The sequence below is a fragment of the Eumetopias jubatus genome, unplaced genomic scaffold (assembly GCF_037043125.1).
Source record: "Eumetopias jubatus isolate StellerSeaLion01/CBP00866 unplaced genomic scaffold, mEumJub1_p1.0 scaffold_2, whole genome shotgun sequence".
NCBI lineage: Eukaryota > Metazoa > Chordata > Mammalia > Carnivora > Otariidae > Eumetopias > Eumetopias jubatus.
The window spans coordinates 44,818,339-44,846,147 of record NW_028274808.1 but is presented as its reverse complement, the minus strand read 5'-3'; the positions used below and the strand labels follow the sequence as shown (position 1 = coordinate 44,846,147).

Sequence of the window (27,809 nt, the reverse complement as noted above, 5' to 3'; positions counted from 1 at the left end):
AGACGGTCCTAGGAAAAGCGCCAGCCAAGGGCTCGAACTGGTTCTCCCCGAGGACCAGCTGCGCGCGGGGCCGCCCACTGCGAGCCCGCGCCCCGCCCCCTCCGAGCCCCGCCCCCGGAACCCCGCCCCTCCGAGCCCGCCCCCTGAGCCCCGCCCCCTCCGAGACCCGCCCCGGAGCCCTGCCCGCTCCGAGCCTCACGTGCTACAGAGGCAGCTGGGCCGGGCAGCACCGACTTCCAAGATTTCTGAACCGCATCTCTGGAGCCTTTCCTTCTAGAAGGGTCTCCTTTTCCTTCGGCAGGCCCTTGCTGGACTCGGAAGGACGAGAAGAAATGTACTGTTGCCACAGTGGTATTTGTGAGGTGACGGAGGCATCTGTCGGGTCTGCCGCCAGAGAATCTAGTGGCAGAGAATTAGGACTATGCAAGGACTCTCACCTCAGCTCCTGTCATCCTCTCACTGTGGCCAGGATGATGCCTTCCCTTCACTGCTAATCCTGGAAACTGGTAAAGACAACTTAGATTTGAATCCATCTTAAAAAGGACCTCCCCTCACCCCCTCACTCCACCACACACCCCAAGCTCTAGCAAGTGCTTATGGTAAATAGAAAACAAAAACAAATTCAGTTCTGGTTTCTGGGATTTTCTCTTCCAGTGCTCTCATAACCAAAGGAACTTACTCCTATGAAAGCTGAAGAAAAGCTGCAGTCGGTTTACAAAAATCAAGACTGTATGTGTTTGAGTTTCATAAATGGGTAAGATGATCAGGGTGAGAGCCAACCTTTACAGTAGTTGGGATAAGAACAGAAGAAGAGAGGAAAAGTAAAAGAGAAATGCAAAAATTGGATTTACCTAGTCGAAACCTCTTTCCATCATTAAAAGGGGTTCTACACCCAATTTCCACTGTGCAGGGGTTAGGAGAAGTTTCCTCACACCATCAAGCAATTCTTGGCCACCAGCTGGGTGTCCTACAATTCAACTCAATTCTGACTCTACCTACCTGGAGGCAGCATCAGATTCCATAGGTTAAAAGCTCAGTCCAGCGAGAGTGACCTCCCTTATCCGCCACCCTGCTTCAGTTGCAATCACAAGTCCGGGTTGTCACCTGTCATTCTAAATCAGAGGTTTCCATGATACCCTTCTTGGATTTGATTAATTTGCTAGGGCAGCTCACAGAACCCAGGAAACCCTTTTACTCACTACATTATTGGTTTATTCCAAAGGATAGTGAAGGACACAAATCAACAGTCAGATGAGGAGACACATAGGGTAAGATCCTAAACAAAGGAGCTCTAGCCTCCTGGCGTTTAGGGCCCAGCATGGTGACATGTGGAAGCATTCTGGCTCCCTAACCTGCAAGCTCTCTGAACCCTATCCTTTTGGGCTTTTATGGAGGCTTCATTACTTAGGCATGATTGATTAAACCACTGGCCATTGGTGACTGTACACAGTCTTCAGGTCCGCTCCCTTCTCTAGAGATTGGGGGGTGAGGGTGTAGGGACAGAAAGTTTCAACCCTCTAATCACAAGATTAGTTCCTCTGGCATCCAACCCCCATCCTTAGGTGTTTTCCAAAAGTCATCTCATTCACATAAACTCAGGTGTGGTTGAAAGGGGCTGGTTAAGAATATCAACACTCCTTTCTACTCTCATCACTTAGGAAATTTCAAGGGTTTTAGGATCTCTGTGCCAAAAATGGGATAAAGACCGACTATGTATGTCTTCTTATACATCACAATATCACAATCATCCACTGGTAACCTTGGACAAATTATTTGCCATTTCTAAGCCTCCATTAACTCATTTGTGAAATGATCGTTCCTGTTTCATTGGAGATTAAGTACATTCAAAGAGTTTAGCACAGGATGGTAGTAGTCATGAAGATGCACTGCCCTGGCCTCTCTTCAAGGATTTGCTGCCCAGCTGCAGGGAGTGTGGTCAGCCACCAGCCAGCCAGCTTTTGACTCCTTCAGGGGCTGCCCCAGCTGCAGAAAGCTGCTCCAGCTGAGGTCACTTCCTTTCCAGGGAAATCTGATAACTGAGGGAAAGGGGTGGCGATGGATAAAGGCCTGGCTATTTCTGCCAGACATGGGGCAGTAATGGGCAAATTCATTCTAGAATTTCCTGCCAGAGTGGCCAAGGCTTTTGGGGGCTTGCCTCGTGGATTGACTTCTTCCTCTCCCCAATCTTCTTCTTCCCTTTTCCCTTCACAGGTGTTGAGCCCTGATACCCCCAACTCTGGGTCCAGGTCTGCTTCTGGAGAATCCAGTCTGCAACACATAGTGTCTGGAAGACAGTAAGTACCCAATAAATGTTAGCTATTGCTTTTTGTTATTATTGTTGCATTAAAATAGGAGCTAGAGTCTAAGATTGGACATTCTGTTCCTGATGCATCCAACCCCTGCTTTGCAGATGCTTAGTGCTGTACTAATCATCCTTCATCATGCTAACATCATGGAATTACTCTTTGTTATAGACTGAATGTTTGTGTCCTTCCCAGAATTTCTATGTTGGAATCCTAAGCCCCAATATACTGGTACTACTAGGTGGGGCTTTTGGCAGGTAATCAGGTCATAAGGGTAGAGCCCTCATGAATGGGATTACTGCCCTTATAAAAGAGACACCAGACAGCTCCCCTGCCCTCTTTCCATCAAGTGAGGATATAAGAAAGAAGGTGGCTATCTGCAGCCAAAAGAGGGCCCTCACCAGAACCAGACCGTTTCAGGCACTCTGATCTTGGTCTTCCAGCTTCCAGAACTGCAAGGTAATTTTTGTTGTTTCTAAGCCATCTGGTCTGTGATATGCTGTTATAGCATTCTGAACTAAGACCCTCTTCTTTAAGTACCTGCAGGGCAGGGAACCTATCTAAAACTTCCTTCTTTCCTCCACCGATTTGTTAGCTCACACCTACTAGGCACACCATGTGAATCTGTTGATTAATTTTTAACTTTCCAGGGTTAAGGACTTCAGCATGATTTTTTTTTTAAAGATTTTTATTTATTTATTTGACAGAGAGAGACACAGCAAGTGAGGGAACACAAGAAGGGGGAGTGGGAGGGGGAGAAGCAGGTTTCCCACTGAGCGGGGAGCCCGAGGCGGGGCTCGATCCCAGGACCCTGGGATCATGACCTGAGCCGAAGGCAGACACCCAGGCGCCCTGCATGATATGTTTGAATAGCTAGATTTTACTCTTCCCACATGTATAAGGAAGTTTCTAGGCTACCTCATAACGTGACAACCCAGGAAGCCAGCCTACATTCATTATACTGTTCACAGGGATAGAAATCCACTAGCTGAGGTTCCATCCACACTGCAGTTCACCGGGTGCTTTTAGGGGTACCAAGTCATCTAATCACACCATTGGTTATCTTGCAAGGATTCTGAGTCTGGCTCCTTTAGAAAGTTCTGTGCAGCCCATGGCTGGGATTTGTTTTTGGTACAGATGATGTTTTTTGCTACAGATACAAGTCAAAAGAGTTACCTTCATGGTTAATATCAGCAAAAGAACAATGCCAAGACTGTCCTTGAGTTCCCTAAAAATTGGACACTGGCCAGCTGGTATCTCTTGAGAGGGGATTTTCCATCCCTAGATGTCTGTGTCATTGTAGCACTGAGAACTGAAGGAAGCTCGTCTGCCAACCCAAAGCGCTAACACACGCCACCCACCAGCCACAGGAAGGGCTTTTGGAGTTACATTGTTTTTGAAAGTCTGCTTTAAGAGTAGCCTGTTCTATAAAATAAAATAAAAAAAGAGTAGTCTGTTCTAACAGAGAGAATACTGAGTTGGAAGCCTAAATTCTCCAGCCAGCTCTGTGACCCTGGGCAGGTCACCTATGCTTCAGTGTCCTCATCTGTAAAACGGAGGCTTCGCCTCCACTTGCCAGGGCTCCCGGCTCTCCTCCTGTCCGAGGTGTCTGTGATGATGTGTTGTTTCTGTGCAGGAGGACGGGAACCACACTTTCCCCAAAGAGGCGCTGCAGCTTGAATAAAAATGAGATGGTGGCGGTAAGAATGAGAGATTGGTGGGGAAAACAAAATCCCTCCAAAGCAAAGAAGGTTGTCAAATTCACCCACAAACCTCACAGCCAAGCTTTGGTTGGATTCCTTGGGAGTCAGTAGCTTTCCCAGTCGCCTCAACTTTCTTACAACTTTGTTGTTCTTTCTCTTTTCAGATTGTCTTGATGACATTTCCAGCACATGAACCAGAATATCATGACCTCTTCCGGGGGCAGGGGACGGGGCTGCCTGCTCAGCCTTGGACTCTCAGCCCTTCAGGCAGTGATAAGTCATCCCTCTGACAAGAGGTGTCTGACTGGAGAGCCTACCCAGCTCCTGGGTGCTCGCCCCCCTTCCTTCCACCTCCCCAAATGGGTAGTGTGTCCCCTCTTCCCACACCTGCTCCCTGCACACTGCCACAGTCCCCCAGCAGGCAGTGACTGCGGACTCTCCAGCCACGTTTCCAGGCTCGTCACAAGGCAGCCGGTGTTCAGGAGTAAGGAGAAGCAGACCACATGCAGGGAGACTAAGAATCTCAGGAGTCCTCTTGTCTGTCTGCTTCACTTTGCAGATGAGAAATGAGAGGCTTGCAGGCCCAAAGCCATACAACTCATTAGTGGCTGAGGCAAGAATGGGAGCTAGGTTTCCTGATGCTCTGGACCAGTCACTCCTTGATTCGTATTTTCTCTCCCTACATGTTCTTAGCAGAATGATGGATAGATATTTTAACACTTAGATTGCTTTACAAGACTTTGAACACCCAAGAAAATACTCAAGGGAAATGGAAGCTTGGATGTCATCTCTTCAGCGAAGCCCTCCGAGTCCTCCAACTTCAAGTATTTATTCTGGGAACTTCCTTAGCTCTTTATCTGTACCCTGAAGGGTACTCCACTTTTAAGAGGCCAGTATGCGAGCCTGATTCATCTGGGCCCAATATAGCTCCACACATTAAGAAAATTCACCAGTTCCCTTAATAAACCAAGTCCATTCCTTCAAGAGGAGAGAATCCTGACACAGGACTCAGGCCCTCATGGGGATCACGTGCAGAAATGCAGCCAGCACCAGCCAACCCAGACTCAACATTTTCTCGTTTCTTCTAGCACAGCAAGGGACCAGACTAAAACATTTCAACGAGGACTCCTCAGCAGCTCCGACCAGTGAGAAATAAAGAGTAACATGAGACCAGGTAAGAAGAGATGCACAAAGTTCAGGTCACTCAGTTTGACCCCTATGACACGCCTTCCTCAGAGCACTTGACCTGTTTCACGGAGTTCTGCGTCCAAGCTGTTTCTGCTCTGGGCTCGTTGACTCCCCTACAGCTGCAAACCCAGTGCTATGGTAGACCTTCCAGCCTGTTCCGAGCTCTGCACCCAGCCTCCCCCGCCAGCCATTGCAAACACTGGGCATGTAGCAGGCGCTGAGTGAACACTGAGCCAGCACTGAGCCAGACTAAACTATGGTACGGTCACACAGGCAGAGGGGTCGTTGAGAGAGAACAGGCCATGGAAAATAATGAACAAGATGACGGCACCCTCCTTGAACCCAGGCCCTTCAAAGAATGCCTCCTCCCCCGGAACAGGAATGGCGTCGGTGTGAGAGCGAGCAGTCGGCAGCGCCCAGCTTGGCACTCACACTCCTGCGGATACTTCGTCCTCCCGCGGCCATCAGCCAAAGACCTGGAGTGTGTCTATGCTGCAGGCGCCGGTGGGGAGGCATGAGGGCACAAGAAACTCTATATAACCTAAGAAGAGACAAGGACAAGCACTCGGATTTTTTCTTTTAATTATTTACCAGATAAAAAAGAAAAAATAGTGATTGTTTCTTTTCACCCCCAACATTTCAGTTTACCGAGGTCAAGTAGGAGAGAAATTGAACAGTAATTTGTGCTCCTGGCCTGGAGCAAATTCTTTCCCTCGGCTCTGCAGCACCTCGAGGAGGGACAGGGCAAAGGGCTCCAGGCAGAAATACTTGTACTGTGGCAGCAGAGTGGCAGTGGGCTATCCTCCTTTCTTCTCCCTGTTGCCAGAACATTCAGACCCTCCTGTCTGCCCCCCCCCCCCCCGCCCCAGCGTACCATCCTCCCCAGGCGAGACAGGGCGTCAGGAGGCAGGTCAGGTGTGGTGCAGGACGGGGGAAGCACACAGCAGACATGGCGGAAGGCCCCAATCTTCTGCTTCTATTGCACATCCTGGCTCAGATCCCCTGCCCTGAGCAATGGGCTACAAAGTGAAATGCTTCTGAAGTTCAAACCAAGAACCTGTTGTTGTGTGCCAGGCTCAAGAAGGGGAGGTGTGTGGTTGTGTGGCTTGTTCTGATACACATATTTAAGTTATATGTTAAGTTATTCCATGATGGGGGCAAGGCAAATATTGTGCCTTGTTAACAAAAATCTGGAGTTTGGACTCCCGGGGCCCTACAGTCACCTGGGCTTCTCCCCCTTAGTTCAAAAGACTCAGAATAACTCTCCAGTCCGAAGATCTTCTGCGTAAGATGGAAGAGGCAGCAGCGTCCACCAACTACACAAGCCCCCTCACCAGCTGTTGTGACTCTGACACTCAGGGGTGACCTCTTTTTCTGAACACCTGGAGAATCTGGCCAGTGACCCCACAGAACAACCTTTCACACTGTACGTTCCTCCATAAAATGGCAGCTGTTTGATTCTCCTTCCTCAAATTACCAATGAAAACAGAGTAGGACTGGAACAAGTCGTTTACTTGACCTTACAGACAGAATAAAGTCCTTGGGAAAAAGCAGTGGGGTGGGGAGAAGGGACTGGTTTTGATTTGGCAAAGCTGCAACTCTTTCACCTTCACTGGCTGGAACAAAGCTGGCGGGTGAAGACAAACCTAACTGAGCCAATGGCAAGAACTGCAGGCTATGAGAGACGACAGGTCAAACACGGAACCGTATAAATTGTGGCACTATAAAGATGAGAAGGCAGGTCCATGACACCAGCTGGGAGCATGCCTTGCTAGCATGCTTCCAGAAATGACATCTGTCCTGTGGTGAGTGGTAGCATCCAAGATAAATCAGAGTAGCTCTCCTTCCTCCTCTTCCCAACAAATTCTGAGAGTTTCTCATTTAAATAACTATGTACACACACACACAAGCCTGGTCTCTCTTTTACACGAGGGTCCTTCACTTGAGGGTCCTAGAATGGCTTTAGAGAGTCGGTTCCAATTGCCTTTTTGGAGATTTACTGCTTGGGACCAAACCTGTAAGGAGAAGAAATGACTGAATTCCACAGCACGCAGACCTTTAGGATGAAAAGCATCCCAGTGTTTAAGGGGTCGAGTCTTCACATAAATAATGAGCCCGCAACTCCCTCACAGGATTTGGTACCCTGGCAAATTGAGTACCGGGGCTGGAACTCACCAACCCTATGCCTGGCTACTGTCAACCAGAGGGCCCCATGCCCACCGGCAACCCTGGGAGTATAGTTCCATACCTCCCTCTGATAAGGACAGTTTCTCAAGTTCAGCTTCAAGTTCAGCATCCGAGATCCTAGGGTTAGGCACACTGTTGGTATAAAATGTCTCAGGGGGGTTTTCAGGCAGATCCAAAGGTTCTTTGGTGGTATCCCGAAGAAGGATGTCCAATTCCTTCTCCAGTTCCTCACTGTCAAAATCTGGAAAGAAAAGATGGCATGAGGACATATAAAGTCCAGGGAGCAAATGCATTCATGAGCCAAGGACTGAAGATGGCATAATTCAGCTCAGCTTTACCAAAGATGTCCAGGCCTCCTTGTAGGTCAGAAAAATCGTATGAGTCGGGAGGCAGAGGGCAACTCCAAGCAAATACTCTTTTCCCACACACAGAGCTAAGTCATCGAGGGGATATATTCTGCTAACACCACAGAACTGACCCTGCTTCCCCTTGCCCTTAAAGGAGGATCTTCCAGTCGGAAGTCTAGTGAGTCAAGGTCGCTGCAGCCCAGAGAGGTTAACGGTACAGTCTACCAAGGCGGGTGAGCCCCAGAGAGGAGAGCCCTGCCTGCACTAGGAGAAGCAGATCTATGATCCCACCCATCACAGCACAAGGAAGGGCAGGCCTCTTAGGGAGGAAGGACGAAAAGAACTGTCTTGTCCACTCACCTAAGCCATTGGTTACCCCACCAGCCAGAGTCTGAGAAACTTCATCCTGGGTGTCACACAGCTGTAAGAGAAAAGCACCAAGCCCTGAACACGGAGTGGCACCTCTGAGGGTCTCGGCCTTTCGGGCTCAATGTTCAGGGTTACCAAGTCATGCTGCCCTGTCTGAGAATCAAGACAATCTTCCTCGAGTGCCCAAGGGAAAGAGTCCAGTTTGGGAAAAGAGGAAGTGCTGCAAAGTCACACCTGCCCTTAATAACGTCCTTCTGTAGCTCTTCCTCCCTGGCCCCTTCCTATACCTCTTGGATCTGATCCACAAGGCTCTCTGCCTTCTCCACTGTGACATCCTTCATGGAGAGTTTTAGTGCTCCTACCCCGGCCTGATAGGCATTGAAAACCTAAAAAGAAAGCAAAGTTATCAGTGCAAATGAAGAACACTGGGCAAAATACATACCAATATCGTGTCATCTCCGAATGATAACTCTGGGGTTTTTTTTAACTGCCCGCACTTGATTCATCCCATGTTCACCGAGGCCAAAACTTCCCAACAGGAGAAGCAAACTCCCAACCCGATCCTGAAAAAAACCCAGGCCTCCTCCAAACAGCACAGCCACAGTGCAGGGACTGAGGAGGGTATGCCGGCGAGAAGGCCCAGATACTGGAGCAAAGGGGCGGTGGCTACCATCTGGTCTGTCTGTGAGGCATAGATCCGGTCCAGGATGCCTTGAACAGTGTCCAGCTTGGCATGCAGGGCCTCGATGCGCTTCTCTGTCCGTTGCTTGGCCTTGAGAGACCTCAGTGCCTAGGGGGGCATGGAGACTTGGTCAGGTGGGCCAGAGGGCCAGAGGAAACAAGGCTTTCTCAGTGGTAAGACCACCCCAGGCCTTCTCCTCCTCTCTCATTTGTAAAGCAAGCTGTGGTACCCAGACCACCTGCAGATGTTTCCCCTCGTGTCCCAAGCTCTTCCCCGAACTGCTGGGGCACCACCACCCACTGCCAGCCCAAGGCACAGGTACACAACTGGAGGGGAAGAGGGAAAACTCACCAGCTGCTTCTTTCCTGCTCGGCATGCCCGGCGGGCTTCTTCTTTACACCTACCAAACACAGGGGACAGATCAAGATGACTGTGGCATAGGATGGCAGTGTCCTGAAGAGTCCCCGAGAGTCCCACTTAATTAAGGTAATTTCAAATCTAAAAATCAAATCAATTCTACCCAATGGCCAGAAAAACAATGCCCAAGAGCCCACTGGCAAACTCCCGCAGCAAGCTGAGATATAAACTTGAACATATGCATGTGAGAAAGGCAAACTGGCCAAGGATAAGCTGTTTCAGCCTCCAGGGAAAGAGAACATGCCAACAAGGCACCTTAACAACAGAGTCCCATTTCAGGAGCCAAGAGATAAGGAATCAATTCTTAACACCAACAATGGCATTGGACATATTCCCTGGCTTTCCCACAATGTTGGGTCTCTCTCACTGTAAGGAGGAGTGGGCATTTTAATTCAATGTCCATATACCCTATGTTTTGGAGAAGTGTTCATGTACCTTTAGCAGGGATGTCTTCACCATCTAAGGGGAACAGCAGGAATCCCTCAGAAAGAGACTGGACGGCAGACACTTGCCTTGTTCACTACGGTATTCCTAACTCCCTAAGACAAGGCCTGGCTCGAGAGACACTGGTTAAAAGGATGCTGGCACAGAGGACGATAAACATAACGCTAACAGATGTAATCTTGGGGGGGAAGAATTAAAATTCATTTTTTTTCCTTTGTGACAGTCTTGTTTTTGCAAGATTGCTGCACTGAGCAGTTAGTACTCTGTAATTAGTAAAATTAAAAAAAAAAAAAAAAAAAATTTTTTTTTTTCTTTGAAAAAAGCCCACAAACACCAATGCTTTGCTGGCTGTGAGGGCCAGCCAGGGTGGGGGTTGGAGGGTGCTCAGCTCAGGGGTAGTTACCTCTCTGCTTCCTGGGACAAGGACTCCACTTTGCGCGAGAGCAGCTGTTCACTCTGCATCAGCTGGTATACCCCAACATCTACGTCGTTGACAGGAGAGACCTTGGCATGTGGCCCTCGGGCAAACTTCACAATCTGAGGGACAGGGACAAATTACTGGGGCCCCTACCACAAATGCTGAGAAATCCCCAGGCAGGAATGCCGGCGGGCACGTCAGTATGTACTTAATAAGCCATCGGGGAGCCAGTGAATGAACGGCTGGACTTCCATACCTTTTCCCCATTCTGCTCGAGAACTGTGACTCTCTTCTCTTTCTGCAGCTGCAGCAACACCAAGTAGAAGGTCCTCTCGTCTGGACAGGAGCCCGCACAGAGGGTGCTCAGCTCTGACAGGGCCACCACAGGATGGGAGGAGAGAGGGGAGTTCTGATACAGACGATACACCTCCTCAGCCTTCTCCTGCAGGGGAAGCAAATGTGCTTACACGCCTGGCCACCGCCCACAGAGCCCTGTGAGCCCTGACCCCATGTTTCCAAACCAGGATCACGCAAGACAAGAGCAGGGAGCACTGGCCATGCCGCCCCTAAAGTAGCAGCTTTGGACAAGGAAAAAGAAACTCAAACTTTTTCTAGAACTTTCTAGGTTTCTTCTCTAAACCTCAGAGGGAAGTCTGGTATATACAGATGAAAGGAGGGAGATGATATGTATATTGGGAGCCAGCTCTGTGCTTGCATGTCCATGTGGGACTTTATGTTTCTGGGTCTCCCAGCCCAGGGGAAGGAGGAGGAGCCCAAGGTGGTGTGGTGGCACAACTGTGACCGAGAGCTGAGGCCTGGTTCTCAGCTCTGCCTATGCGGCCCTGGACCAGTCAGTCGCACTGGTCCTCAGCATCCCTCTCACAAACTGAAGAAGGTGGAGATGACATCCAAATTCCCTTCCAATGCCGGTCTCTCCATTTTTATGCCAACTGGCAATAATGCAAACAAGAACATTACTGAGTCTATAAAGAGTCTCAAGAGAGAAGTATGTGACAACGAAGTGGGATAGGGCTTTTGTGAAGAGCCTAATATAAGTTTCAAGAAACAATGCCACTGTGTTCTTCCTAGATGGAAATTACTCTCTCAGTCTTCTACAAATAAGAAATACTTACTGAGGTATGTACAGAGTGCTGTGAAAGTCTGCGGAAGGAACAGCCAGGAGTTCAGAGATTGCTTGGCGGCGGGGGGGGGACAAATGGTTGTTGAGCAGAATTCCGAAGGGTTGAGTAAGTTCCCACGTAAAGTAAATGGGAAGGGTATCTCAGGAAGGGGGATGGTCATGAGCAATGGCACAGAGTATGAGTCAGTACGGTGTTTATGGATGTGGACAGGAAGGGGAGAGAGAGCAGGAGCACTTCTCTCTCATACAAGCTCGAGTGTCTTCTTTCCTGTCCTGTCTCTGCAGATGGTGGGTAGTCGTGGAAGGGAAAGGCCAAGGCTGGATTAACAGAGATCTAGCTAACAAGCGGGAAAGGACGGATTGTAGGAGCTAGGCTTAGAGGCAGGGAAACCATTTATGAAAGAGACTAGTAGGGACTGAATGGGGGCAGTGGTGATAGGGACAGAGAAGGGATGGGTTCAAGAAAAATCCAGAAGATAAAACAGGCAGTCCCTAGTAACTGGGCATGGGGTGGAAGGAGAAAGAGGAGTCCAGGATGACTCTTGGGTTCTGGCTTGAGTGACCAGGTGGATGTGATGCTATTAATTAACAGCAAGGACACAGAAGGAAAAGCATATTCTATAGGAAAGACAAACATTCCATTTTGGGCATGTTGTTTGGGATGCCTCAGGTACATCCAAGAAGCTACATACAGCAGATAACTGGATATAAAATCTGAAGCTCAAAGGAGACACCAGGATAGAATATATAACTCTGAAAGTCCTCAAGCATGCAGAAGGTAACTCAAATCCCAAGTGTAAATGAGTTACCCAAGGAAACTCAGAGAACAAAGTAATAAGCTGAAGGAAGACCCATGTTTAAGAGACGAAGGAACTCACAAAAGAGACCCAGAGCACCACTTAGGGAGAGCCAAGGAGAACCCACAGTGTAATGACCATAAAATCAAAGAAGTGGAAAATTAAGAGGTGAGTGGTCAATAGCGTCAAAGGCAACAGATGAGTCTAATACGATAGAGACTAAAGTTTTCACTTGATTTATCTGCCTTGTCAGATAATAATACTTACTATAAAGCTACTGTAGTAAGAACAGTGTGGTGTCCACACCAACAGATGAATGGCAAACAATATTAATAAACAATGTTGGGGCGCCCGGGTGGCTCAGTCGGTTGAGTGTCCGACTTTTGATTTCTGCTCAGGTCATGATCTCAGGGTCCTGAGATTGAGTACCGCATCAGGCTCCGTGCTCAGCATGAGTTTCTTTCCCTCTGTCCCTCCTGCCATTCGTGTGGGCTCTCTCTCTTAAAGAGAAAAATAAATCTTAAAAAAAAAAAAAAAAAAAGATGCTAAGATAATTGCCTATCTGTTTGGAAAAAAATCGTTTTTCCTTACCAGATATACAAAAACAATGCCAAATTACTGAAATTTAAATTGAGAAAATCTTTTTTTAGAAAAGATTATTTATTTATTTTTGAGAGAGAGAAAGAGAGAGAGAGAGCACGAGCAGGGGGCTGGGGGGAGGGGCAGAGGGAGAGGGAGAAGCAGACTCTCCGCTGAGCAGGCAGCCCGATGTGGGGTTCGATCCCAGGACCCTGAGATCATGACCTGAGCCAAAGGCAGATGCTTAACCGACTGAGCCACCCAGGTGCCCTGAGAAAATATTTTTTAACATTTTTTTTATTAACATTTTTTTGTTAAGATTTTATTTATTTGAGAGAAAGATGGAGTGGGGGGAGGGGCAGAGGGAAAGAGAGAATCTTAAGCAGACTCCCCACAGAGCGCAGAGCCCAACGCAGGGCTTAATCTCATGACTCTGAGATCACAACCTGAGTCGAAATCAGGAGTTGGATGCTTAACCAACTGAACCACCCAGGAGCCCATGAGAAAATATTTTAAAAATCTAATTAACCTTGAAGTGGAGGATGCCTTTGTAAGCAAGAACAGAAATTCAGTAGCCATAAAGGAAAATTTTTAGAGATCTGACTATAGAAACATGGAAACTTCTCTATGGTAAAAGACATCATAAATAAAAATAAAAAGCAAAAAAGAGACCAGAAAACAATATTTACATCCCTAACACTAAATATATATATATCTACCCCTAATACATTAAAAAAACTCCTAATTATAAAGGACAAACGCTCCAATATAAAAACAAGCAAAAGATATAAACAGGCAACGCACAGAAGGGGATTTGTAAATGGACAGCAGACGGGAAAGGCTGCTCAAATCCCAAATAGGAAGCATCATTTTTGTTCATCGTATTGGCAAAATTTAAAAGACTCATGTTATCCAGTGCTGGCAAGGATGTGGGGAGACTGAACACTTTAATGAACGTGTGAATTAGTACAAACTTCTGAAAAGTAATTTGGCAATTTCTGTACATATGCATTTCTAGAAATCAACTCCCTAAAAATAAAAATAGAAGTACACAGATGTATACATAAGGCTGTCAAAGAAGTATTTTTTTTTTTTTTGTAATAGAGAAATTGGAATGACTTAAACATCCAACTCTGTGGTAACTATTGCTAAAATTGTGGTGTATCTATAGATTATTATGCAGCCATCCGAAAGAATGAAGTAGATCTATATTATGTAGGGGCCTAGAAAGATGCTCATAACATACTGAAGCATAAAAAAAAAAAAGGCAGGTTGCTGACCAATAGGTAAAGTAAGATTCTCTTTCTGGAAAAAATGGAGTGTGTGTGCATGCAAATTTTTGTATGTATGTGTACATTCATGTATTTATTCAACAAATGTTTACTGACTCTCTATTATGTAGCAGGCACTGTTCCCAGAGTCCCAGAGCCAATGGAACTTCTCCCTTCTGGTAGGAGAGACAGATTATAAATCAGTAAACAAGCAAATAATATTTTCAGGAAGCATTAAATGCTAACAACAAAATAAAACAGAAAGCAACATACAACGATGTGGGACAAGGTCAATAAGAAAATACATGAAGACCCGAGCATGCATGTGTGTGCACACATGAACAGAAAGGAATGCACCCAAAGAGATGGAAATGGGATGAACAGAAAGGAAACGTTCATTTCTTTGTATAATTATTTTAAATAGCAAGACTTAGGGGCAATTTTCACTTTTTTGTATTTTTTCAAATAAAATAAAAAAGTTATTGGCTTTCTGTGTCTAGACTTGGGAAAATCAATTTACCTCAGAAGTAGGCTTTATTTTATAAAAATACCCAGACAAGACTCTTCAGTTTCACACAGGGAAACAAAGTTCCATCTCAGGAGAAAACAGTGAAGTCACCATATATTTGAAAGCAGATGTAACGGAATGAGCTTGAGTGTTAAGCGCTCTGTTTCGTGATGTAAACTGGGTATAGATTGAACAGTACCAGGCTGCTGCAGAGAGAGATTTATTTTTCTACTTAAATAAGATTAAACTACCCTGCAGTTAAAAATTATTTTTGGTTCTTGGAAGATCTATGTTATTATTTTTTTTAAAGATTTTATTTATTTATTTGACAGAAAGAGAGTACAAGTAGGCAGAGAGGCAGGCAGTGGAAGAGGGAGAAGAAGCAGGCTCTCTGCCGAGCAGGGAGCCCGATGTGGGGCTCGATCCCAGGACCCTGGGATCATGACCTGAGCCGAAGGCAGCTGCTTAACCGACTGAGCCACCCAGGTGCCCCAAGATCTATGTTATTAATTCCACTTTCACCCCCATCTCCGCCTTTGTTCTCAAAAGACTATGAATCCAAAACCACATCTGTGGGGATAAATGAGTCTACCTCCCTTTGTTCCAGGTTGGAAAACACTTGAGGTAAAAGACGGCAAAGACGAATGGAACTTGGCCCAGAACCACACAAACCATCCTGTAGTTTCTGCATGGCCTTGGCTACTACGTCCTGGAGGTCAGGGCACTGGGTGGGAGGACAACCATGTGGGTGGGGGAAGGGAAAGAGCCCTTCCCTTGAAGCAGACACATGCTGCTCAAATCGTGAGGGACAGGGAGAGGTGGTAGATTTTGGAGACCTCCACCTCAATCTCAGGTAGAGAGGGTTGGGGGTCTGTCAAGGTGAAAAGAAACTGGAGCTTCTGTTGGGATAAGGGATGAAGATGCTGAGCTGGCTCCAGCTGTGTGGAAGCCTCTGGGGCTATGCAAAGGTCCTGAGGTTGGGCTGGGTCTGTGAGTTTCAAAAATAAGTACTATCTATGGTATACTTCTGCTACCTGGTGTTCAGTCAATTTTGTAAACAGGTACACACAGAGCAGTTTTGGTGGAGTGGTGGGGTTGAAGCAGCTGTGCACTGCGTTAAAGAGCACTGGAAGGTCAGCAAGTGGTAACAACAAAGCTTGGTCAAGAAGGAGAGAAACAGAGCACTAACAAGACAGTGGCCAGGTCCCACAAAGGAGTCATTCTGTGATGGGAAAAACTTGAGAGGGCTTAGAGGGTGAGGAAAGAAAGCACCAAGCGAGGGAGATGCAATATATAGATCAAGAGGGACAGCAGGGTAGAGACAGACTCAAGAGCCTGTGTGGAAGAGAAGACAGACACCTCATCCTCTGACCCTGGGGAGAAATAAAGGCTCAGAAAGAAGATGTTACACTGGATGTAGAAGGACAGAAAACCAAAGGCCTGACATAGACGATTCTAAGTCAATGAAATGTCAGCAGTCGTGGAGGTGGTGTATGGAAGGCATGTGTCAGCAGTCATGGAGGTGGTGTATGGAAGGCATGTGTCAGCAGTCATGGAGATGGTGTATGGAAGGCATGTGTCAGCAGTCATGGAGGTGGTGTATGGAAGGCATGTGTGAGGGAGCTGGGAAAGGACAAGAAACTGGGCTGTGAGAAATGGCTGTGAGGGCCCTCCTAGAGCTGGGCACCGTGAAAGGGACCCCGGTCTTGGTGACAGGGTGATTTTCTCTAGCAGGGATGGCAGACTGTAGGACTGATCTACGGCAGGGGATGTGCTGGTGTCTCGGGTGGCCCGAGGGAGCTGCATAGAAGCTGGGTGCATGCTCTAGGCTGGCTAGGGAAGGCAGGCCAGGAGGAAGCTGACTGACCGGGACAGCATGAAGGGACCAAGGACCTGGTGGCCTCTTCAGTGGAACTAAAACCATCAGTAAGCTGGAAGGGGAGAGGGTTACAGTCACAGAGGAGGAAATCTGAACCTCGTCTGCTGATTTAAGAGAAGGCAAAGCTGAAGTCACAAGGTCCTCGGAAATCCTGAGAAATTCTTACCAGGAAACTACAAAAGGCAAAGAATTTTCTAAACTTTAGTTTATCACTAATATCTACAACTACAAAAAGTAATCAACTGTATGTTATAGACAATTCCAAGACGGAGGATCACCTTTGAAACGTACAATCCAACTAACAACAAAATAATGCTACAAAAGGTCAGATAAACTCAGTTATCAACTCTGTCACCATGCAAAAAGGATGTTCTTTTTCTAAGGATACACACAGGAACGTGGAGGATCCTGTCATCACCGCAGATGATATCCAGACCTCTCCCTTCTGAGCACCCACCTTAAGCAGCTCCACAGCTACAAGCACCTCCTCGGCAGGAACTTTATTATCCCCTAGCATGTTGGAAAGAGTCCACTTGAGGGGCTTCAGCAGGAAGACTCCAACCCCCCAGGAGATCCAGCTGCTGTCTACACTGGCCATGAAGTCTGACTCCCGCTGCAGCTCCCCTCGACTGCAGGCAAAGAAAGAAAAAGGCATATAGTAGGCTTAATGCAGTGTCCCATTCCAGTCCCCACCTTCCCCCAAGAGACAAATTTGATCATCATCATCATTAACACCATTTCTTAGGCACCTACTCTGTGCCAGCTCTTATGAGCAGCACTGTTTATGCTCCAGCCGAAAGCCTCACGACAACTCTGTGAGATGGATATTGTTGCTGGCATGTTAGTGAATGAGAAAATTGAAGGACTGAGGTGAGAGAGGCCAAATCTAAACTATAACTTGGCTCCAAAATGCAAGCTCTCCACTAAGGCTGCAAAGCCTACCTTGAGACTTCCTTTTACAAATGCAGCTCAATATGATAAAATGAAAATAACAATAATGGGTCACTGTTAATGCAAGACCTAAGGAAATATCTAAAGATGGTCGGAGAAGAGGTTTTCTGCTATTCCTAAGCTAGGGTGGAGATAGGACAGAAACACTTTTACGGTACTGGTAAGAAGCAGCTATGCTTACTGAATGCCTACCATGGACTAATCACTATGCTAAGGGCTATGTAAGGAATATGTTTCAAATCCTCACGATAAACCTAAGGACAATTATCATCATCATTTTATAGTTGGTCAAACTGCAGCTTAAAGAGGGGCATATAATTTAGCAAGTGGCAGTGCCAGGATTTGAACCCAGACCATTTGGCCTTCAACTTGGTGCAGTACACTTTCTCAGAAACAGTAAGTTTCAGAAATGGCTTGTCCCATCAGTGTCAGCCAATGGAAAGGTACTTAAGGGAGCCCTCTTAATCAGGAAGAGCAGCAAACTCAAAGCAGCACATCAAAGTTGACTTTCTGCATTCACTGAAGGACGTACTATGCTAGCTAGGTTCCTCTCAGCATATGTACAATGGGATCTGCAAATGCTTTAGAATCAGGAGACTAGGGGGTCCAGTCCTGGCATTACCTCTTACTAGCTGTGTCACCTCGAGTAAGTTGCTTGATCTCAGTCTCAGTCCCCTCTTGTGTCTGCTGAGGATAATTCTATCATCTCTCCCTCAGGACTGCTGAGGAGGTCAGACGAATGGTGTATGCAAAGTACCTGCATACTATTAAGATGCGGTACATCTGTTAGATGCATATCCATGCTACCGCCTCAGGTACCTCCAAAACCCTGCACTTGTCGCACAAGTAACACCTACAGAACCTTCTCAGAGCACCAAGGTACCCAGTAAAGCCCTCAACCTGCTTCATGTCCTCTGCTTCAACCAGCCTGTGGCAAGGACAAGCCAAGACAGGCCAGACACATGACCTGCGCTGGGGGCTGCTGGCAAGATCCCCACAGGCGTCTTCCCCACGAGTGCCCTCTTCTTAGTCCTGACATTCCTTAGTTCGATAAATCCTATCTCGCAGACCTTCTGTGCCAGGGTAATTCAAATTTGGAAGCCCCTACGAAAGAACTACACAACGGGATTCCAAGCCAGACAAGTCATTGTCACCTCTGCCAGGCGGGTTTCTCCTCCCGCCGTCTGAATCTGATCTAATCGGACAATCCTGGCCCCGCAATTTGCCCGATGCCCCGTCTCCCTCTCCTTCCACACCCCTAACCCAGCCTCCTTCCTGTCCTCCTGTGCGTACTGAACACAGATCCGCTCCTGCGGTCCAGACCCTGGGCCGGGCGCGGTACCCTCAGGGAGCCACCCCCGCCCCCTGGCCCGGGCCCGCCCTCACCGTAGTAGGTCCTGCAGCACGGTGGCCAGCCCCAGCGGGACACTGCCCTTGCGCTGAAAGGCCTCCTGCAAGTCCCGCAGACGCAGGCGTACCACCCCCTGGCGGCGGCTGTGGCTCAGCACCAACGGAGCCCAGAAGCCCATCTTGCTGTCCCAGTCGGTGCTGTTCACCTCGCGACTCCTTTTGAAGGCGGAGAACAAGAAAGACATGCGTTCCTCATCCTCCTCCCACTCGGGGGGCAGTAGGCCCGCCGGGTCTCCCCCGGCCGGGGCCTCGGCCTCCCGCTCCGGGGACCACATCGGAACCCCAGCGCCGCCAAGGCTCCGAACACAACCCCGGCCCTGGTTCCCTTCCGCCCTAGTTCCCTCCCGGCTTCCGTTCCTTGACCACCTCCTCCTCTGTCATTACGTCATCGCCACCCCCAGCGTGAAATAAGTCCCGCGCCTTCTTCAGCGCATGCTTCTCTCCGCCCTCCCTGCGCCAGGAGGCGGGATGATGACCCTATTTTCTGAGAGACTCAAAGCGCTTGCGCCGACACCTCCTCCTGCAGTCTTTGTGCGGCAAGTGGGGCTTCGCGCGTGCGCGGCGGGTAGGTGAACGTCCCGCCCCCTCAAGGATCATAGAGTTTGGCGACGCATTATAGAGAGGCTAATGCTTAGGCCCCTCAATTGTGGAGGTTTCCGAGTGTGGGACTGTAGAGTCCCGCCGAGGGGCGCCAGAGGCGCCAGTAACGCTGGTGAGTCACTGCACGGCTCCTCCGCCAGCCTCTACTTCCGACCCTTAAACTTCCAAAATAGCTTCCTTTTACGGTAATGTCAGCGGATAAACAACCGTCGGCCACTCAAGCTCTGTGACAGTGAACACACTACTTTTGAAAGATATATAAGCTTCTACTGTTCTTGCTTCTCACCTTCATCCCTGGAGTGCCCCTCGTTTCCTTCTCAGTGTCAGTATCCTGCTGATCCTCAAGATGGAGCTCAATTCTAATCTTCGTTGAAATCTTCCCCAACTGTCCTGACTCACCGTTGATCTCTTTCCTGGACTGCATAGTTAGCATTTACTATTCTGTATCCTGGTCCCTAGTTCCCTCAGGGCAGGTGCAATAGCTTAGATATGATGCTATGATACATGGTGGTGCTGAAGAAATAGTTCATAAACTGAAAGGTGTACAGCTTGACCCCTGCCCTTCTAATAACTTAGAATCTTGTTGGAATGAATGAGAGCTCACCTATATAAGATTCTTACAAAAAATCTTTTTGGCAATGAACATGTCCAGTGTGTTAAGAATAAATTGGTTTTCTTTTTAACTGAACGATTTAAAACATGAAAGGAGTTTCCTGTTTAAAGGAACTGGGTAACGATCACCAGAGTTGAGTATGAATCTGGCCTCTGCCACTCACTGGCTGTATGACCTTGGCCAAGTAGCTAACCTTTGTATTTGAAGGAAATGTTATGATGTATGTAAAATACCTAGCACATAGTATAGTAGGTGTTACTGATGTACGATTGATGTTAGGGTTTGAAGCCAAGGGCCAATAAAGAATTCTTGAGACGTCATTGGTGCAGAAAGGTGGTTTAATTATAGCACAAGGACAGGATCCATTGGCAGAAGGAGCCGCGCTGGGGTCCTAAAGAGTGGCCGATTGTATACTTGCAAATTGGGAAGGGGCTTAGGGACAGAACAAACCTCCAAGGTATTTTGGAAACAAGGTTTCTAGGGCCCTGAGGGGGCTAGCTCTTGTTAGGGAAGGTCTTTATCGCTGTTTAGTAAACAGTCAGGAGACCCTTCAGATGTATATCAGTGGGCCATATGTTTGGAGGGGGGAGGAGTTAGAGATAAAGGGAGCTTCCAAAGGAATTTTTATATGTTAAAGAACACCTACAGGGTCCTGGGGGTCCAGCTAAGATTGAATTTTGCTCTTAGCAAAGGGTCCACATTGAGGCAGTTGAGTCTGTAGAGGAATGTCACTGCCTGTTTCAAGGACTTGTCAATGGGCTGTAAAGAGCAAGGAAATTTAATAATTTTTCTTCTGCCTTTGTTTCCCACATCATTCTCACCGAGTGGCAGAATGTTTAGTCGTGGGAACTCAGTTGTAAGGAAGAATTTTAATAAGCATTTTGAAGGATGAGAAGGGATATGATTGGCTATATAAATGAATGTGTCAACTGATGTTGATGTATTGCATTCCTTCAAGCATTTTCAGGTCAATATCCCATTTGATACTTATGACAACTGACAAAAAGTCTCTCCTTGACCACACTCCAGATATGTTTCTCTGAACCCTCTTCTTGATAGACCTGTCAACATTGGCCTATAAAGACCTGAACAAATGCTACCATAGTTTCTAACAGCTCAAGACCACATCTCTAAGATGACCTTAGGCCCCCTTAAAGTGCTGTCCCAGAAAACTCAAGGTTGTCAAAAAATTTTACTGTCTGTTCCAGCCAACATCTGAAGATGGGGCCCCTGTCTCCCAGCCTCTGTGGGCGAGGAAGACGCTAATTTCTACAAGTCAGTTAGCAAACCCAGATGGGTTTCACAGGGACCACCTCCCTTTCCAGCTTTTTGTAATTTATCACTGCCCTGACTCTACTGAGACCCCCTCACTCTCCTGCCTCTTCCCTTATTATCACTTTGAAAAGCCTAGTCACCTCTGTCTGTATAAAGGAGTTAAATTTGCACTGGATGCTTTCCCTATTGTAATAGTATATTACTGATTAAAATCTATCCTTACCACTTTAACTATTGCCCAGTGTTACCCTAGGAAGCACATTTCTGCCATGCTAGCATATTCAATAAAATGGCTGGTTGGTTTGTGTCATGGGAGAGACCAGGTTGTTTTCTCAGCTAGGTCTCTGAGTCTAAGTCAAAATAATTGTGCTCCTAAGCATTTTCAGGAGAGCAAAGTTGTGTACCTGTGGCCACCTGCATTGAAAGTACCACTTGGTTCCTGACACCTCTAAGCAGAGGGTTCTCCACCTCCACCTTTTGGAAACTGGGGAGCTACTGGGAGTAGTGGAGAACAGAAAGAAAAGCGCTGCTGATCCTCAGAGGGGCAACTGGGGATATGACAACCTCTTTCTCATCTCAGGGCCTCCACCTGCTACACTCTTCCTCTACTCTGAATGACTGGCTCCTTTTCATCTTTTAGGTCACAGCTTAAAAGTCACTTCCTACCTAACATAACACCCTTGGCATTTTAGAATGGATGGATCAGTTTGACAACACCTGCTGATTCATCTGAACATCACAGAAAGACAACCAGACATTACATATCTCCTGAAGTAATGTGACAGCAAGTATACAAAGCCACTGGGAAGTATTTTTTGTCAAAAAAAATTGAACCTGAAAGTGATCAAGCTACTAGATCTAAATACTAGCTCATGGAAGTTAAAAAATCAGAAGGTAGAGGTATATGTTAAATGAACACTGAGGTTGCAATTAGCAAAATCCAGACTGGAGACCCCTACCAGCTAATGACCGTGTTTCCTCAACAAATAATGGTAACAAAGACCCTTTTATTGCACAATGTTATTGATCTAATTTGGATCCAATTTGCATGAATAGTTAGAAAAATTCATCAATGATAACTAGATACTTTCAATATTAACTGGATATTTGATGATATTTAGCAAATTACTTTGAGCAAAATAATATGGGGGTTATGTTTTATTAAAAGCATTTATATTTTGAAGATATATCTGAAGTATAAGTATGAGTGAAACCATATGAAATCTGTGGCAGGAGATTGGATGGGAGAGAGTAGGGATGTGTCAATGAGTCTAAATTTCATACTCAATGAGTCTAAATTTCAAACTCTGTACCCAGCACAGAGCCAGGCACTTAGATATCATTTAATTTTTTTTTTTGAAGATCTTATTTATGGGAGAGCGAAAGAACATGATGGGGGGGAGGACAGAAGGAGAAGCAGACTCCCTGCTGAGCAGGGACCCTGGGATCATGATCTGAGCCGAAGGCAGACACTTAACTAACTGAGCCACCCAGGTGCCCTCATTTATTTTTTTTAAATGAATAAATAAATGACTGAGACCTGCATCCTGAGTGCAGGTTTCATCTCAGTAAATAGCTGCATGACCTCAGGCAAACAGGTTTTCTTTCAGATTCCTTCTCTGTCAATTAAATGTTCTACACTATGATCTTAAGGATTTTTTTTCTAGTGCCCACTTTCTGATTCTAAATGTAATATCTACTGTAGGTGTGAGTGATTGCAGGAGCTCTTTAGTACTGGGGAGTCTGAAGAACAAGAACAACCATATCATCTCATGGCAATGATATTTATTTCCCCAATATGTTTTTGATCAGACACCTGAGCAGCCTCACTCCTGGGATAATGTGCGAACATTGCAGAGGCTTCAAACACTGAATCACCTCTATAAAGCTGCACAGTGCTCCACATCACCTCTCCTGCTGGTTTGGAGATGCCTCATTATTTTTGTAGAAATATGCATGCCCTCTTATATTTTCCAGTTATTTCTAGTTCTTATCTCTTGAATTCACAGCCTTCAGGACTTGGCTAAAGGAGGAATAAAAAATACATTATTCATAATCTATAAAATGTATAGAAGGAGAAGCCAGGCTTGTTACTATTCTGTTCAGGCACCACTGTTCTAGAAGCCTTTCTTGATCTCTTTCTTTCCTCTTCCTTCTTTCCGGCTCCACACTGGATTGGGTGTCTTTTCTTATCTTTCTATACATGTATACTTCTCTATTATTTCATTTCCCACATTGTTGTCTGAGTTTCCATTTCTGTGCCTGTCTCTCTAACTTGGTTAAGTGCCTTGCTGGCAGGGACGATGTTCTTAATTTTGTTTGTTTCTAGCAGACTGTGTACACATCTATAAGGACTCAGTTTGTTGTATAAATAAATGGATGAATTTAATCAAACCATGAGTTTGAAGAAACAATGAAGAAACAATATCATGAAGGCCTATCCTTTATATCATAAGAACGTTTATCCAAATATAATGTACGAGTACAATAATCAAACCTTTTATTTATCTGAATGACTTATTATTTCTTAACTGGTTTGAGCTGAAATTCCTCTAAATTTAATTGCCTACATACTCAGACAGACTGGTTAGAACAATTACAGCTGTGGGAACCCCTCTGGCTTCTCTCTTCAAAGAATGCGAATCACTAGAAGTTGTTGCTATCTACCCATTCATAACTATGATCTTCTAGCATGCCTCAGTAACCGTTTATGGAAGTGTTCAATTTTACTCCAAATAATTTATCACTTTGTAAGCTCACTGTCTTCTCTTCCACTTTTCCCTTTTATTTTTTTAATCAAAAATCCTTTAAGTTTTTATATTAATTCCAGTTAGGTAATGCACAGTGTTATATTAGTTTCAGATGTATAATACAGTGATTCAACATTTACATCCAACACCCAGTGCTCATCACAAGTGCACTTCTTAATCCCCAACCCCTATCTCACCCATCCCCTCACCCACTCCCCTCTGATAACCATCACTTTGTTCTCTATAGTTAGAGTCTATTTATATAGAGTCTATATTTATATAGAGAGTCTTTCTCTTTTTTTTCTTTGCTCCTTTGTTTTGTTTCTTAAATTCCACATATGAGTGAAATCATATGGTGTTTCTCTTTCTCTGACTGCCTGATTTTGCTTAAATTATACTCTCTAGTTCCATCCATGTCATTGCAAATTACAAGATTTCATTCTTCTTTATGGCTGAGTAATATTCCATTGTCTATATATAGCACATCTTCTTTATCCATCATCCATTGATGGACACTTGGGCTGCTTACATATCTTGGCTATTGTAAATAATGCTACTGTAAACATAGGGGTGCATGTATCCCTTTGAATTAATGTTTTTGTATCCTTTGGGTAAATACCTCGTAGAGTGATTGCTGGATCATAGGGTAGTTTCTATTTTTAACTTTTTGAAGAACATCCATACTGTTTTCCACAGTGGCAGTACCAGTTTGCATTCCCACCAGCAGTGCACAAGGGTTTCTTTTTCTCCAAATCCTCGCCAACACTTGTTGTTTCTTGTGTTGTTGATTTTAGCCATGCTGACAGGTGTGAGGTGTTATCACATTGTGGTTTTGATTTGTATTTCCCTGATGATGAGTGATGTTGAGCATCTTTTTATGTGTCTGTTGGCCATCTGGATGTCTTCTTTGGAGAAATGTCTGTTCATGTCTTCTGCCCATTTTTTTAAGTTTTTTTTAATTATTATTCATTTGAGACACAGAGATAGAGAGAGAGGGAGAGAGCATGAGCAGGGGGAGAAGCAGAGGGAGAGGGAGAAGCAGACTCCCTGCTGAGCAGGGAGTCTGTAGCGGGACTCAATCCAGGACCCTGGGACCATGACCTGAACCAAAGGCAGATGCTTAACCATCTGAGCCACCCAGGTGCCCGTCTTCTGCCCATTTTTAATTGGATTATTTTTTGGGGGGGTGTTGAGTTATATGAGTTCTTTATATATTTTGGATACTAACCCTTTACCAGATATGTCATTGGCAAATATCTTATCCATTCTGTAGACTACCTTTTAGTTTTGTTGATTGTTTCCTTTGCTGTGAAGAAATTTTTTATTCTGATGTAGTCCCATAGTTCATTTTTGCTTTTGTTTCCCTGGCCTCAGGAGATATGTCTAGTAAGAAGTTACTATGGCCAGTATCCAAAGTTACTGTATGTGTTCTCTTCCAGGATTTTAATGGTTTCAGGTCTCACATTGAGGTCTTTAATCCATTTTGAATTTACTTTTGTGTATGGTGTAAGAAAGTGGTCCAGTTTCATTCTTCTGCATGTTGCTGTCCAGTTTTCCCAACACCAATTGTTGAAGAGACTGTCTTATGCCCACTGCATATTCTTTCCTGCTTTGTCAAAGATTAATTGACCATGTAATTATGGGTTTATTTTGGGGTTTTATTTTTTTTTAAGATTTATTTATTTATTTGAAGGGGTGGTAGGGGAAGAGGGAGAGAATCTTCAAGCAGACTCCCTGCTGAGCATGGAGACTGACGTGGGTTCGATCCCATGACCCATGAGATCATGACCTGAGCTGAAACCAAGAGTCAGATGCTTACTCAACTGAGCCACCCAGGCGCCCTTATTTTTGTGTTTTTTATTCTATTCTATAAATATTCTATTTTTTCTATTCTATTTTTATTCTATTCTATTCTATTTTTGTGCTAGTACCTCTTTTGATTACTACAGTTTGTAATATAACTTGAAGTCCAGAATTGTGATGCCTCCAGCATTTCTTTTCAAGATTGCTTTGACTATTTGGGGTCTTTTGTGTTTCCATACAGATTTTAGGATTATTTGTTCTAGATCTGTGAAAAATGCTGTTGGTATTTTGATAAGGATTGCATTAAATGTGTAGATTGCTTTGGATAGTATAGACATTTTGACAATATTTGTTCTTCCAATCCATGAGCATGGAATGTCTTTCCATTCCTTCGTGTCATTTTCAATTTCTTTCACCAATGTTTAATAGTTTTCAGAGTACAGGTCTTTCACCTCTTTGGTTATTTTTAGGTATCCTATTTTTGGTGCAATTGTAAATGGGATAGTTTTCTTGATTTCTCTTTCTGCTGCTTCATTATTGGTGTATAGAAATGCAACAGAAGATTTCTGTACATTGAAAATCTTGCAACTTTACTGAATTTGTTTATCAGTTCTAGCAATTTTTTGGTGGAGTCTTTTGGGTTTTCTTTTTTTTTTTCATTCATGTATTTATTCCACAATCAAAATAAATCGTAATTTAAAGCCATAACATTTTGAAAAGGTAAAGGAGACTTTGTGTCACAGCGGCATTAATAAAACAACACTGGTCTGAAGTGCAACACTAAACAGGTGTTTTCTGCTCCTGAGGTGGAATAAATACATAACAATTACACTTAAAATTTCACGAAAGATCTGGGAGGAGGCAAGTAGCCCTTGGAAATAAACTGTCCAATGAACAGAGGCAGGCTGCAGATAACTTTTCTTAACATTTTACTGCAAGAAGGAAAAACCCCCAAGGTGTCTACTAGCGCAAACCCCCGTTTCATGCTCCTGGCCTTGGTTCTTCCTTCCTTCCTCAATCACAACCAAATCCAGAAAGGCCTCTGCACCCCATGCTCAAAAACACCACTGTGAGTCCCCAAGGACCTCAGCACAGACTGTTGTCAATGAGTCTGTGTGCAACCTTCCTCCAGAACCTCCAGGGAAATCAGGAGCCTAAAGAGCAGCAGCGTCTCTTTAAACAATGGTTTTAGCTGTCCAATGAGCTCTGATGGACCATGTGCATTTCATAAACAAACCAAAATAGTGCCTTAGTATCTTCCTATTTCTCTGGGAAAACTTAAGTAAACCATTCAAGTAAAAAAGAAAAATGTTTACAGAGCAGTGAAAAATGAAAATTCAAAGGGTTTATGCCAAAAAGCAAACCAGTCCTCTGCAGCCTAATTCATTTGTTTCTGGGCCGCGAAGCCATGTAGAGAGCAATTAGGCAGTAGATGGTCCTCCCCAGCATCAGCGCCTTGGTGGTCCAGTAAAGCATTTGGTCACGCAGGCCTCGTTTCAGGTGGATCGGCACACCATCGGATTTCTGGAAAAACTTCTGTAGCTCAGGAACTTTGTTTTTCCCAGCATAATCATATACAGCAAAATCAGAACTCAGTTTAGTTGGTCTGGCAAATATGATAGGCGGTGCTTCTGTGGAAACCACAGGCCTTAATCCCTGCGGGCTATAGGCGTCAGAAGCCCATGTTCCAGTCAACTTCTGCGTGAAGCCACTAAACTTGTAATACATGACGCCCGGTGTCCGGCTTCTAGCAGCCACTACCTGCGCGACTGCCCCAGAGCTTGGGTTTTCTATATACAGCATGTCATCTGCAAATAGTGAGGGTTTTACTTCTTTCTTACTGATTTGGATGCCTTTTGTTTCTTTTTGTTGTCTGATTGCTATGGTTAGGACTTCCAGTACTATGTTGAATGGAAGTGGTGAGAGTAGACATCCTTGTCTTGTTCCTAACTGTAGAGGAAAAGCTCTCAGTTTTTCCTCATTGAGGATGATGTTAGCTGTGGGTTTTTCATATACAGCCTTTATTATGATGAGGTATGTTCCCTCTAAACCCACTTTGTTGAGGGTTTTTACCATGAATGGATGTTGTACTTTGTCAAATGCTTTTTCTGGGTCTATTTAAATGATCATTCTCTTATTGATGTGATTATCATGGTGATTAATTTGTGAATATT

At 45.4% G+C, this 27,809-nt stretch overlaps 1 protein-coding gene and 1 pseudogene across 1 annotated transcript; both read right to left on the bottom strand.

The window, feature by feature from the left end:
• Positions 1–6,685: 6,685 nt before the first annotated feature.
• On the bottom strand, positions 6,686–18,932 carry CHMP7 (charged multivesicular body protein 7). The gene is made up of 10 exons (XM_028114360.2): positions 18,571–18,932; positions 16,691–16,862; positions 10,315–10,500; positions 10,044–10,177; positions 9,131–9,179; positions 8,768–8,887; positions 8,385–8,483; positions 8,089–8,149; positions 7,443–7,622; positions 6,686–7,209 (listed from the first exon to the last, which is right to left on the bottom strand). The coding sequence occupies exons 1-10, from the start codon at positions 18,867–18,869 to the stop codon at positions 7,157–7,159; spliced, it is 1,353 nt and encodes a 450-aa protein (XP_027970161.1). The 5' UTR covers positions 18,870–18,932; the 3' UTR covers positions 6,686–7,156.
• An 8,018-nt stretch (positions 18,933–26,950) lies between these two features.
• Positions 26,951–27,377, bottom strand: LOC114217523 (cytochrome c oxidase subunit 7A2-like, mitochondrial pseudogene; annotated as a pseudogene).
• Between the last annotated feature and the right edge of the window lie 432 nt (positions 27,378–27,809).

Coding starts and splice junctions, on each gene's coding strand:
- CHMP7 (XM_028114360.2), bottom strand. CDS start 18,869: ATGTGGTCCCCGGAGCGGGAGGCCGAGGCCCCGGCCGGGGGAGACCCG. Junction 9,180..10,043: donor TTGTCCCAGGAAGCAGAGAG/GTAACTACCCCT, acceptor TGTGTTTGGTAG/GTGTAAAGAAGAAGCCCGCC. Junction 7,623..8,088: donor TGGGGTAACCAATGGCTTAG/GTGAGTGGACAA, acceptor TTTTCTTTCCAG/ATTTTGACAGTGAGGAACTG.